The sequence below is a fragment of a genome, unplaced genomic scaffold (genome assembly GCF_019419815.1).
Source record: "Pyrus x bretschneideri cultivar Hongxiangsu unplaced genomic scaffold, Pyrus_bretschneideri_v1 Contig5, whole genome shotgun sequence".
NCBI classification, from domain to species: Eukaryota; Viridiplantae; Streptophyta; class Magnoliopsida; order Rosales; family Rosaceae; genus Pyrus; species Pyrus x bretschneideri.
Genome location: NW_025999787.1, coordinates 10964656 through 10979640, shown reverse-complemented (window position 1 = coordinate 10979640; position 14985 = coordinate 10964656). Strand labels below are relative to the sequence as shown.

The window sequence follows — 14985 nt, the reverse complement described above, 5'->3', positions numbered from 1 at the left end:
CTCCCTCTGTTCTTCTTCTTCGTTTCCCCTCTCTCTCTTCTTCTTCCCAGCTGCTCTCTCTGCTTACAAAAACCAACCACACTCCCTCCATTTTCCCAATCAAAACTCCCCAAAATTCCAAGTAGCTTCCAAGAAACCAAAGAATCCCACAAATCCCAAAACCTAATTCCTCCGCCAGCCACCATGAACCACCACCACCAGCAAGTTCCATCCAACCACCCAGAACAAGACTCTTCTCTCCCTGCATCTTCTTCTGGCTACCGCAGGATCTCCCTCCCTCTTCTCCGCCGCTGCATCTTTCTCCGCCGTTGCATCTTTCTCCGCTGTTGCATCTCTCTCTACTTCCTCCACCGCAGACTCTTCGGTTCTCTCCCTGCATTTTCTTCTGGCTACTGTAGGAATTCCCTCCCTCTTCTCCGCCGCTGCATTTCTCTCTGTTTCCTCCACCGCAGACTCTTCGGCGCTTCGTCTAGGATCTCAACAAACAAAGAAACAAAGATTTGTCAATTTTTTTTTTCTTCCCATTTCTTATCTGTTCAGTACCGAACATAGTATACATAATACGGTTATTAGTCCGATTCTGCACCAAACGCCCGATTAATTTAGTCAGTACTATCCGGTGGCTATTTATTATATCTGACATAAATAATCAGTACAGTTCGAGCTGCCAAATGAAGCCTAATATGTAATATCCTAATGCAACTAGGGTTTTGTACATGAACAAAGATTGAAGTCAGAGATCTATATACAGGGAGGTCTATTTAATTATCTTTCAAAACATATTGTTGCCTGTGAGCAGAATCAGATTATCAACTAGGCCGCCTGCGATCAGAAACCTAATTAAAAACAACAACAAAAAAAACCCTACTTGGTCAAAAATTCGACCGTGATCATGATTGCTACCAAAGTTCAAACACCCTAGCTTTAACTATCTCAAATATGGCGATGCGCTCTGATGACTCCAATTCTTACCGTTGTCAGACAAGAAGAAGGTAACCCTCTCGCTCTTGCTCTCTCTCTCTCTCTCTCTCTCTCTCTCTCCCCCCTCTCTCTCTCTCATGTGGGGAATTATGGGTACGAATTTAAACTTGCTAAAATTTGTTAGTAGTTAGTAGTTACCCAGCCGAGAGGTGATTGAAAAACTTGAATAATTTTGTGTTGTTTGTTTCAGTGGGTTGGATGTTGTTGGTGTTGGTGGTGGTGCTGATGCTGGTCAAGACACCTCAAATATGGCCAGCAAGGTCACGAAGTATAGGAGGAAGCGGAGGAAAATTACTGCTCAAGGTGGCACATGTGAAACGCAGGACCTCAAGAGGGAAATTACTACTGATGGCACCTCTTAGAAGGTCGGGAAAGTCGAGGAGTATACTGCTCAAGGCAGCACGTATGAAACGCAGGACCTCAATACTCATGGCACCTCTTGTAAGCCCCAAGGCAACATGCCAGAAAAGCAGCACCTTAATACTGCTGACACCTTTTATACGGTCGAGGAGTATAGGCAACGGAGGGGAATCAGTGTTGAAGGTTGTGGTGATATTCCAAACCCCGTCATTTTTCATTATGCCTGGAACACGAGGGTACACCACGTGTTTTTATATAAATAGTGAGAAATTTTACCTTTTAAATTATTAACTTTTTAACACACATATCCCACCATTTGTTTAGTAACACGTGATATACCGTCCCATATACCGATCACACTGAAAAATCTCTCCATCAAGACCTTTGGTTTCCAAGGTACCTACTTTTTTTATTTTTTTTCTTGTCTTAAACAAGTTAACTTGTTATATAATATTGTACGTAAACTAAATTTGTAGACTAATTTGCAAACTAAATGATGTGCTATCAATAAGAAATAAGCATGTTAATAATTACTTAAGTCAAAATTCAATCATCAACTTTCATGTTATTTAGTTTACAAATTTAGTCTATCTAGATTTACCCTATATAATATAACAAACATATACATAATTATTGAGTGTTGATGATTTGAGAACAAAGTGTCCCACATCAGTAAGGGATAGATCAATGTAAGGCTTATAAGACAATGGACTACTCTATGTATTGCTAATTGGTTTATGAGAGAATCCCAAATTCTTCGTGGTATTAAAGCAGGTTGTCCTTGGTTTGAAAGCCCAAAGGCAACACGTGCTCATACATTCACCCAATTTGTTGTCCACGTGTAGGCTTGAAAATTGACCACATATGAGAGGGTGTGTTATGAGTTGATATGCTTGTGCAACATAAGAGATGGTCAGAAGGTAACCTCCAGATTTTGCTTTCAAAGTTCCTGCATGGTATGCCTATGGAAAGATGAGTTTAAGCCATCAACTTGGGTATTTTCGATACTCCTTTTGGGCTGCAAATTGCTGGGCAACACTAGTTTACTCAATTCATCCTTCACTTTACCTCCTTAGAGCCACATCCTTATTTCCACAGGTATGGTTCTAAGTCCTTATTCTCATTAATTTGCCACAAAATTGCACAATGACATGTTTCTTATATACATTTGCAATTGTACCTTATTTAATTACCAAAACTAATTGATGGGTCAGTAATCATGTGGCTCCTTCCATGAATCTGTGATCCAAATTGGTAATGTAGCTATATATCTATACCTATTTGTTTCAAATAAAAAACCATATGCAGACCAACTATGATTTTAGGGGCCTCATTTAAGTTTTGCTTATGACCCCCAAAATCTCAAGATCAACCTTACTTCTCAATATTTCAAACGAATATCTGTTCTGTTTTTAGATATGAAGCTCATGGCTGACACCATATGTACATGTATGCTTGCATGCATTAGCTTGTTAGATTCAGATAACACATTCAGACAAAAATTAACCTAATAGACCAAGTGAACAAACAGTTACCTTCTAAATATTTATTTAGTATATATTTGATGTCAAATGGGTTTTGTTTTGTGAATTTAGATCTCAAGCATGGTTCATACCATTTGCATATGTGATCATTGGAAAGTACACTTGGTGCTTTGTGGAGTTTTTGTGGTGTGGTGGCACAACCTTAGGTTGGTGGAACGAGCAGCGCATATGAGCTCCTATCTCTTTGCCTTCATTGACACCATTCTACACTCCTTTAGATATGGTGATTCAACATTTGTAATAACCACCAAGGTGGCTGATGAAGATGTGTCACACCGCATAAGAAAGAGATTATGGAATTCGGGGACTCTTCTCCAATGTTTACCTCATTGGCAAGACTTGCATTACTCAATTTGTACTGCTTTGCTGGGTTTCTTGAGGAAGCAATCAATGGGAAGGGCATAGCACAAGTTTATGATACATTGACTTTGCAAATTCTGCTATGCAGGGCTCTGATTCTCATCAACCTACCCTTGTACCAAGCACTTTACCTAAGGAACAATTCCAGCCACCTTCGCTATGGCATTTGCTGTGGTTGCTTGTACTTGTTTCAAATTTTCGTATTAAAGCATGGAAAGCTCTTTAGATTCAACTCTTTCACACAAGGTATTTTTGTGAACTAAAATTTTGTTTAGGATCAAAATAATGTTGTCTCTCTGTTTTAAATTAGTTTATTGTATCATCTTAATATAAATTCTATTGTCGAAAGCTTGTCAGATCAGTGCTTGATCTTCTTCCCAGTAACATGAAAAACCCTATCAAAGTTTTCCTCCTGCACAACGCACAATCTTTACATTGATCAAAATTAGGCAACACAATCTGCAAAACCTCTAGCTCATTCCCCTCTGACATATCCTCGCCTAGTTAGTGATGCGTATAAACTCCATTTCTGATAGTCCTAATTGCCTCAGTCTTTGCAATCCTCCGAAATTCGGATCAAACCATGTTTTTTGTAAGTTCATCATTCTAGTGTAGTCGGCCTCATGGCTTCAATAATTCTGAAAGCATTCTTGGCTTCAAAGGCACAAGAAAATGCTAGACTAGTATAACCACCTGAAAAAGTAGCAAGTAGACGGCCTACTTAATGATTTGATAGTAGCTTAATATTTCTAATGAGTTTAAGATAGATGATTAACTTGGTATTCCCGGGATTGCACGCCGCGTAGTCTTTTATATGAACATATTCTAATACTATGGTACCTGATAAAATATGAACCTGCTAGGGTTTCATGGGTTCTAGGGTTTAAGCCATGAGAGAGAAGTATTGAAGATGGTTTTGTATATTTGCTTGATGAAACAATTACAAGATGAAACATATATATAGGGAAGAAAAAGAACATAAGCCTAATTTTGCCTAACTTACCTATCTTGCTTGACTAACCTAACTTGCCTAACTTTGAACAAGAAAATTGACTAGCCTACCATTATTCCAACATGTTTATTACATGCATTTTAATTGTTTAATACTCCCCCTCAAGGTGGAATGTGAATGTCAATCATACCCATCTTGCCAAGTAATGAGTGAAACATCCCTTGTCCAAGCGGCTTGGTAAATATATCAGCCAACTGTGCTCCAGTACGAACGTAGGCTGTCGTGATAACCCCTGATTGAATACGTTCACGAACAACATGGCAATCGATTTCTATGTGTTTGGTACGCTCGTGGAACACGGGATTGGCTGCTATATGAAGAGCCGCTTGATTGTCACAATGCAGTTTTGCTGGCACATGATGATCAACTCGTAAGTCAGCCAACAAGTATTTCATCCATGTAAGCTCACACGTCGCAGAGGCCATGGCACGATACTCTGCTTCTGCTGAAGATCGAGAAACGGTGGTTTGTTTCTTAGTCTTCCAAGATACCAATGCTCCTCCAAGGAATATGCAATAACCCGTGACAGATCTCCTTGTAATTGAACATCGAGCCCAATCGGCATCACAATATCCAGCCAAGATTAGGTCCCCCTTTGAAGGAAATAGAAGTCCTTGTCCAGGTGCCCCTTTCAAGTATCGCAAGAGACGATGGACTGCATCTAAATGTGGTTTTCTTGGTTGTTGCATGTATTGGCTGAGTACATGAACTGCATATGAAATTTCCGGTCTAGTGATAGTAAGGTAAATAAGTTTACCAACAAGTCTCCTATACTTCGAGGCATCATGAAGAACTTGCCCTTCCGTTGGAGATAACTTCAAATTTTCTTCCATGGGAAATTTTGCAGGTTTGGCACCCAGTAAGCCGGCGTCATCAAGAATGTCAAGCGTGTATTTCCGTTGTGAGATAGAAATACCTTGAGAAGACCTAGCCACCTCTACGCCGAGAAAGTATTTTAATGGTCCCAGATCCTTGATTCGAAACTGAGTGTGAAGAAACTGTTTGAGATCACGAATGGCCTCTTCATCATTGCCTGTGATGATCATGTCATCGACGTAGATTAGTATAGCTGTGAATGAGTGATCACGTACCTTGGTGAACAAAGAATAATCGGCCTTGGATTGTTGATACCCAGCTCGGTGTATAGCAGTGGAAAATTTGTGAAACCAGCTTCGAGAGGCTTGTTTAAGCCCGTAAAGTGACTTGTTGAGTCGGCATACATTGTGCTCCCCCTGACGACGAAGACCAGGAGACAGTTGCATATAGACTTCTTCCCCAAGATGTCCATGGAGGAAGGCATTTTGAACATCCATTTGGTGGATAGACCAATGACGAACAGAAGCTACGGCCAAAAGACATCGGACGGTAATAAGTTTGGCAACTGGGGCGAAAGTCTCTTTGTAATCGATACCTTCACGTTGTGTAAAACCCTTGGCAACAAGGCGAGCTTTATAACGCTCGACAGACCCATCTGAATGATACTTGACCTTGTAAACCCATTTACAACCAATAGCTCGATGCCCGGGAGGGAGACGAGTGAGAGTCCAAGTCTGATTTTGTTCCAAGGCTAGGAGTTCAGCTTGCATGGCGGCTTGCCATGCAGGATCACTATTAGCTTGCTCAAAGGTAGTAGGTTCAACAATGTTGGAAATAGCACAAGCAAAAGAACGGTGTGAAGAAGAAAGATGAGCATAAGAAACATAGTGAGATAAAGGGTAACGTGTACCTGACATGGAAGAGGAGATGGCACTGGGAGCAAGAGAGTGTACATGATATAAATGATAGCCCTGAAGTCGTACGGAGGGTTTTGGAGGACGGTTGGAGTGGCGAATGGCAAGGGGAAGAGGGGAGGGAGCATGCTCGGTGATGAGAGGGTTCGAGGAAGGGTTGGTGGCATGGATAGGGGGTGTGACTTGTGGTGGGTCTTGTGGTGTGTCGTGGGATGGAAGGGGGATGGTAGTGGTGGTAGGGGCAGGTGAGTCGATGGTAGTATCAAGGGGAAGGGGGAGAACAACACTGTCAGGTTGGTGATCTGGGGGTTGGGAAGCAAAGGGAAAGGTGTCCTCATGAAAGATCACATCACGGGAGGTGGAGAATTTGTGGGTAGTGAGATCATAAACACGGTACCCCTTTTGACCAAGAGGATATCCAACAAATATGCATTTCCGAGCACGTTGATCAAACTTGTGTGTGGGAGTGAGATTTGTGACATAGTATAAGCAACCAAACACACGCAAGTGATGAAAATCTGGAGGTGTACAATGTAAAAGCTCAAATGGGGTTTTGTGATGGAGGAGTGGTGTGGGTAAGCGATTGATTAAATAACATGCCGTTTGAACACTTTCTCCCCAAAAAATTAAAGGTAAATTGGCTTGAAAACGAAGTGCTCGCCCAACATTTAAAAGATGGCGATGTTTTCTTTCAACGACCCCATTTTGTTGGGGAGTAGAAGGACAAGAAGTGTGAAACACAATACCCTTGCTATCAAAAAAAGAACGTAAAGAAATGAATTCAGCCCCATTATCTGCCCTAATCGTCTTGATTATGCGATTGAATTGTGTTTGAACCCAAGCAATAAAAGAACGTAACAACCCTTGTGTTTCAGATTTTAAACGCATAAGATGGATCCCAGTAAATCGTGAATAATCATCAACAATAGTCAAAAAATATCTAGCCCCCGAATGAGAATTGACTCGATGGGGTCCCCAAATATCACAATGTATTAAATCAAAAGGTGCTTGAGATGAAATAAAGCTTGACGGAAAAGACAAACGAGTTTGTTTAGCAAGGGGACAAATGTCACACAAATGGCTAGAATCAAACATAATAGTTGGAACTTGCTTGGTCAAAAGTTGTAAGGGACCGGTGGAGGGATGTCCTAACCTTCGGTGCCAAAGGTTTGAATGACGGTTGACATTGTGAGCTAAATGAGGATTTTGTGTTGACGACAAGTAATAGAGCCCATTATATCGCTTGCCCAGGCCAATCGTCCTCCTCGTAGCCATGTCCTGTATCACACAAAAAGTAGGAAAGAAAATCACTATGCATTGTAGAGACTCAGTGAGTTTGCTAACGGATAACAAATAAACTTGAAAATTTGGAACATGTAACACATCATCAAGTTTAAGAAGAGGAGTTGCTTGGACGGAACCAACAGATTCTATAATGGCTTTTCCCCCATTCGGCATTTGTACATAATCACACATAGATTTCTTGTGAAGCAAGTGAGGTGAAGGAGATATATGATCCGTTGCCCCACTATCAATGATCCAATATAGGTTTTTCTGTGGTAAGGCTCCTGACATTTTAGACAGAGGTGTAAGAGTACCTGTGGCGTTTGCAAAATGGTGAGGATTACCATCTAAGTTGTTTTTCTTGAGCATGGCCATGATTTGGTTGTACTCTTCAGGAGTGAACTTGGGGCTGGCACCGTTGGTTTCATGATGGTGCTGATCCGTGACTGTGGCGACTTCACTGCCAGTCTTTATTTGATTAGCCGCAGGTTTCTTCTTGTTAGGAGGAATCATCTTTTTGCCATGGTATTTGTGCCCCGATGGAAAGCCATTGAGATAGAAACACCGATCTACGGTATGATATTTTTTATCACAATATGAGCATTTAATAGAGGAGTTACCTCGTTGTGCAGCAGATTCCCTATGGCTTGTCAAATGCATCGCATGCAAACTGTTGTTATGACGAGTGAGAGATACCTCCACTTGTTTCTCTTGTTGTAAAACAAGAGAGTATGCCTTCCGAGTGTCGGGAAGTGGCTGCATCAACAAGATTTGCCCACGTACTGCGGCATAGGACTCGTTTAATCCCATGAGAAACTGCATCACTCTTTCCTTTTCATCACGTTCATTGATCTTCTTCAAACCCCCACAAGTGCATGTTGAGGGCTCATGATAGGACGTCAATTCATCCCACAATGCCTTTAGTTTGGTGTAGTAGACTGAGATCGATTGTTGCTCCTGTCTGTGCTCAACAATTTCTCTCTTAATTTGGTAAACACGTGAATCGTTGCCTTGAGAGAAACGATCACGCAAGTCAGCCCACACATCTGCTGCTGAAGTGTAGTAGGAAACGCTGCTTGCAATGTCTTCATGTACAGAATTCAGGATCCATGCGAGAACCATGTCATTGCATCGTTGCCACAATGCAAATTGTTTATCTGTTTCAGCAGGTGAGTCAATGGTTCCATCGACCAAACCTAGCTTGTTCTTAGCACTTAGACTGATGCGCATAGCACGGCTCCATGTGTTGTAGTTGTCTCCTTGAAGGGTTTTGGAGACCAAGATGTTCCTAGGTTGATCAGAGGGATGTAATAAAAACGGGTTCGAGAGATCAGTAGCCATCTCTAATGGTTTTGTGTTGGTTCCTGAATCACTCATGATGACGATGTTGTTGGTTGTGGTGCGGAAGCGTTGAAGATAGGTGGGGTATTCAGAGTCACCAGAAACGGTGCTCTGATACCATGATAAAATATGAACCTGCTAGGGTTTCATGGGTTCTAGGGTTTAAGCCATGAGAGAGAAGTATTGAAGATGGTTTTGTATATTTGCTTGATGAAACAATTACAAGATGAAACATATATATAGGGAAGAAAAAGAACATAAGCCTAATTTTGCCTAACTTACCTATCTTGCTTGACTAACCTAACTTGCCTAACTTTGAACAAGAAAATTGACTAGCCTACCATTATTCCAACATGTTTATTACATGCATTTTAATTGTTTAATAGTACCAAACTCATAATTTTCAGAATAGCATAGGGAAATGGCATGGAGCAAGCCATGGAGCAAGAAAGAGGATGAACAATCACATTTCTTTGGTTGAAATAGGAATAAAATCACATAATATCTCATTAGGGTAGAGTTCAGGAAGTCATCTTAAGCCCTGAAATCCTCATGGTAGACCCTCAATCGGGGGTAATAACAATTTCTAATTGTTCTAATAGCACATTTCTTTTAATATAAATATTGGAAACAGATACAAGCAGACACTGCAAATGCAATTGATTTGAAAGCTACAGAGCTTGGCAGCTTTCCCTTGTCCTTCCTTAGGTAAAGGGCCTTGTATAATGGTAGGTTGAGAAGAACTAAAACCCCACACAGAAGAATTTGCAAAGGCATTTTCTCATAAGCTTCTGCCATTCCTTCTCCAGAGATTGCTTTGTTTAAAAACCCAAGGAAGCAGTACAAATTGAGAATTGCTAGTGTTGCAAGCACGGTAAACATTGGCGACGAATCTCCAAATTCCATAACCTCTTTCTTGTATCGTTCTGACACATCTTCATCATCCACCTTAGATGTTATTATGAATGCTGTATCAGAATATCCAAGCGAGTTTAAAATGGTGTCAATGAAGGCAAATAGGTAGGAACTTGTTCTCTTGTAAAGCCAAATTCGTTGATCGTTCCACCAACCTAAGATTGTGCCACCAGACCCCAAAAACTCAACAAAACTCCCAGTGTACTTCGAAACTATCACGTATGCAAATGGTATGAGCCACAGGCTCCAGACCTAAATCCAGAAAGCAAAACCCTTATTATAAACATTGAGTAAGTTGCAAAAAAATTATGCATATTGTGATACAAAAACAGTACCTGTGGAAATAAGGAAATGCCTTTGAGGAGGTAAAGGGAAGGGACAATCGAATAAAATAACGTTGCCAAGCAATTCGAACACCAGAAGCAGTAGCAACAATATCCAAGTTGAAGACCAAAGCTAATTTTTCCATGTGCATACCATGCAGGGCTGTATTTAGAAAGCAAAATCTGGAAATCGCCTTCTGTCCATCTCTTATGCTGCACAAGCGTCTGAGTTAGCGTGGTTGGGGCTACTCCTAAGAAAGCTTTCCTTGAGGGATTGCAATACACTGATTTCCAACCGCGGCATTGGATTGATAGCCCTGTGATCACATCTTCTACCGGACATCCATATTTCAATCCCATCTGCAAATTATAGAAATTCATCAAGCTCAAATTAGTGTGCAGTTGTGTGTGTGTGTGTGTGTGTGATCGAGAGAGAGAGAGAGAGAGACCTCTTTTCCCCATTGAGTGTTCTCTTCAAATGTACAGCTTGCAAGACTTCTTGAATTTTCTTTTAACTCATGAATTCTACTTTCTTCTCTTTGTCCATTGAACTCCCATTTCATATCAATCTTAGATCCCTTGATAAACTTTCTCCCACAAAGAGTCTCTCTTCTGTGAAAGCATCCACTTCCGACATATAGAGTGCCGCCATAACCATCCAAGCCATGGAATTCCACCTTCAATCCCCACTCCAACATGTCAACTATAAAGTCCAATATAATTTAACATGAAACTCCAATTAAAATAAGTTCAATTCTACAGTCTTGTAACTCCATTTACATCTACTCACCTCGGAGATTACGCGTAAAGAATTGCTATATAAGTCATTCTTAGTTATATTTTCAAAATTCTGTGGGAACTGTACGAAGGCAACCTCTTGGCCTTCTTCTTCATCCATGAAGAAACAAAGCACATCACGTATGGCCATGGAGTTGTTCGAATACATGTCGCAGTCTACATTAAGAATGACCTGGCCATTGCTAATGTTTGAAGACACCCTAATCTGCATTAATGTTAAGGATCACATAACAAACAGTGAATGATTATTATATCAATAAACACTCTAAATTGGATGGTTTTGGAAGCAACATTTTTGGTCTCTGAGGGCGATCCCAAACCAACAAGGCTCCCTGCTTTTGCGAGGGTCAGGTGGGAACGTCTATCGTACACATCCTCACCCTTTTAGTCTCTCTTGTACCAAAAAAAAAAACCACCGGATAGATGTAAGTTTATAATTACCAGAGCATTCATAGCGCCAGCTTTGAAGTTATGGTGATGTTGAGGCCTTTTCTCCCGAGCTAAATACACTAAAGTTGGCAATACACACCCTTCAACATCTCCTGAATTAGGGTTCCTCCCATCAATTAGAATCTGGAAGAAGCGTTTAATTAGTACACATCAAATATCAGACAGTAGTGGAATAGTTTAACTTTGTTTTTTCTTTCCACTGTTTTACTATGATCTGAGAAAAGACATGGAGTACTTGAAGCGAACGAATAACTTGACACAAAATCGAGCGCATTGCTGTTCTAGGACATACAGCCAACTCCATTTAATAGAGTAAGTCTTTGTTGTTGTCGTAGTTGTTAACTATGAGTCTATGACCATGAATTGCATTTTTTTTCTTTAAAAGAGATCATTTGAGTGTCAAATTAGTTTCATACGTACTTGAAGAATGGTGTCATGGTCACGTCTGGATGAATTTGGATCCCACTGAGAAAAGCCTTTGCATTTTGATCGTACTTCTTCTGAAATCCTGCCTAGCTTCACTGCATTTTGGATTTGATTCTCCATTTCTTTGTATGATTTCTGTAGCAAAAATTTCAGAAAACAGGTATTAGTGAACTAATCAATATAAATTGGGCTGGACTGCCCAAACTTATTTTACTACCGTTAGTATTACTTTGAAATGTGAACACCTTCATTGCTGTTTGCATAAATTATCTCCAAGGACGATATCCTAAGCCCATTATTATGCTCAGCTAATTGTTTTGGTGATATATTTTTCTAAAGAAATTATTATTGACACTTCAAAAATAAATTATGCACTTTAAATTTTTTAGACGCGGACGATTAGACTATTAGAATGTCAATAATAATTTTCTTTTTTAATATACAGGCAATATTAAAAAGGTGACAAGAGATCGTAAAAAGATACAAACCACTTCCTTTCATAAATAAAAAAAGATTACAAACCACTTGCACTTGTTTACTAGGTCTAGTATACTTTATTTTATTATTTTCAGTTTAGGCCTACTTTCAACTTCATTTAATTTTATTAAGATGCATTCATACAAATAATTTAGTGAATAAAATTATAAATAAAAAATTTGTGTCATTTGAACATTATTATCTCAATCATACTCTTAGCAACTGTTCCAGATACACATGAAAAAATATTCCTCTTGGTCAATGACCAAAATACTAACTTGAAAATTGTCAAAAAACTCATGGCTGATTTTTATTTTTTTATAAAACGATATGTTATAAACAATCCTAATTTACAAAAACAATAATTAAATTTTGATACAAAAGAAAGGTGTCTTGCAAAATGAGTAATGCTAAGTAAACCAAATTTTTAGACCAAATTTATAAATTATATGATGTGTCATTAATAAAAAAAAAATAAGCACGCTAATTAACACTTAAATAATAATTTAATAATTAACAATGATATCATATAATTTACAAAATATAATTAAAAATTTAGTCTCCCTCATATTGCCCTCTTGAATTTGTTATATTCAATTGATATATCTCATAGATACGGCTTTCATAATAGTTACTAGCATTTGCCTACATACTTTGTATATGAACACATTTTTTTAGAAAACGAGAAGGAGAGAGGGAGAGAGGGACAGGGAGAGAGAATGTGGGGGGGGGGGAGTAGGAGGTTTTTTTTTTTTTTTTTTAAATATTAGAGGTATTTTAACATCACCGGTAGGTGAGGTTTCAATAAAAAATTATAAAATTTGAACCTGTGAAATTACATTATTGCCCATCATTTTTTTTTGTGTTGGAAGACTAATTTGTCTTTTCACCCTCTTTTGTCTTTTCATCCTCTTTTGTCTTGCAAATTAAGTAATGCTAAGTAAACCAAATTTTTAGACCAAATTTATAAATTATATGATGTGTCATTAATAAAAAAAAAATAAGCACGTTATTAATACTTAAATAATAATTCAATCATTCACAATGATATCATATAATTTACAAAATATAACTAAATATTTAGTCTCCCGCCCTTTTGAATTTGTTATATTCAATTGATATATCCCACAGATACTGCTTTCAAAATAGTTACTAGCATTTGCCTACACACTTCGTGTGTATGAACACATTTTTTAGAAAATGAGAAGGAGAGAGGGAGAGAGAGAACATGGGGGAGTGGGAGGTTTTTTTGTAATATTGGAGGTATTTTAACATCACATGTAGGTGAGGTTTCAATAAAAAATTGTAAAATTTGAACTTGTGAAATTACAGCATTACCCATCATTTTTTTTTTTTTGTTGATAGAAGACTAATTTGTCTTTTCATCCTCTTTTGATTGACAAAAGGAGTTTAATTAATTAGTAAAGATAAGAACTCTTAGATTTAGTGGTTAAAAACATTCACCATTACACATGAGGAAACCCATAACTCATGCTTTGCTGTTTTGGGAAAAACAAAAATAAGTGGACCCATTTAGTCGTTATCTTTACGTTATCTTCTTGGCTTTTTGGGCTGTCACGAATATAATAAGTTACACAAATTCTGAATTTGATCCAATACAGAAAAATTTGTGTACCTTAGCAACCCAGAAATCTTTAGCCTGATCATCATCAATTGCATCAGCAGATACTGTGACAAAATAAGCAGCAGGTGACCTTGGCTCCACTTTGTACCTCTTGCAGTATGGTATCCAATGCCTTGCAAACTCAGCAGCCTCCAAGAGAGCATAGTACGTAAGTTCCGACCCGCCATCATCGGACAGATAGACGCTCAGCTTCTCCGGCGGATAATCATAAGCCATCACTGACAAAACCGTGTTAATCACCATCATCGGCGGCTCAATGGTTGGGTCTGCCGTGCACACAAATACGTCCACTCCCGGCAATTCATTCTCGTATCTGAGTTCAAATTTCATGAATGATACTTGTTGGATAACAAATATAAAAAAATGAGTATGAAGTTAGAAATACATACACGAAAGTACCTTTGAGATAGCCTATCTTTGAAGGTGTACCTATACACACGGTTCCACCGGGAGGCCTGAGTGAGGAGCCAGTAAAAACCAAACCATATCTCAGCACCCAATAGTCCAATCCAACCATACCTTCCATCTTCTCCTGCTTTTGGTATGTGACTCAATCTATAAACCCAAATCAAACATATTCCTGCAAATATAGATGCTGCAAAAACCCTATACAGGACTGTTCCCTTGGCTCTCCTCGTCTCGAACAATGGCAAATACCCTTCATTTCCCATCTAGTTCAGACCTCTCTGAGCTCAGCTCAGCTCTCTCTCTCTCTCTCTCTTAAAATAACCGAGAACGAGTCAGCCACAGCCTAACATTGTTGACAATTATTTACTCCATTGATGTAAGCCACCTATGGCAGAATGGATATTATATAGCACAAGCACCTACTGGAATTATTCAAATTTGTAATGTTATTGTATTAGATGCATTGAACATTCTACAATCTAGAGGTTGATTGCTTTTGAGAGGAAGATAAATTGTACGTTGACTTTTTCAAAGTGAGACTCTTTATAAATTCTCGGTCACTTTATATTTTGACGTTAATTTCGTACAAACATTATAAAACATTGTTCCAAAAATATAAGATAATAGAAAATTGATGAAAACACCTATTTTTTCAGAGACCCTCATTAGATTTTTTTAATATTAAAAGAGGAGGAGAGGGGAGAGAGAGAGAGAGAGAGGGGGGGTGCAAACGGTACCAACTCAAGTTGGACTTTTGAAGTTTTGATCAACGCTCACAAGGCTTGACATATAGCTAGCTCTAATGATATCATCCATTCGTCACTGGTGTGGTACCTTTTACCACCTAGCAATTTGTCAACTTTGAGTGACATACGTGACCGAGAGCAATGATATAATCCACTCCTCTAAACCTAAAGTCACTCTGTTTATG

At 39.0% G+C, this 14985-nt stretch overlaps 1 protein-coding gene across 1 annotated transcript; it reads right to left on the bottom strand.

Moving 5' to 3' along the window:
- Positions 1-9080: 9080 nt before the first annotated feature.
- Positions 9081-14460, bottom strand: LOC125470420 (cellulose synthase-like protein E1). The gene is made up of 8 exons (XM_048569404.1): positions 14046-14460; positions 13638-13959; positions 11519-11659; positions 11090-11221; positions 10641-10853; positions 10300-10527; positions 9863-10210; positions 9081-9779 (listed from the first exon to the last, which is right to left on the bottom strand). The coding sequence occupies exons 1-8, from the start codon at positions 14315-14317 to the stop codon at positions 9225-9227; spliced, it is 2211 nt and encodes a 736-aa protein (XP_048425361.1). The 5' UTR covers positions 14318-14460; the 3' UTR covers positions 9081-9224.
- Positions 14461-14985: the final 525 nt, after the last annotated feature.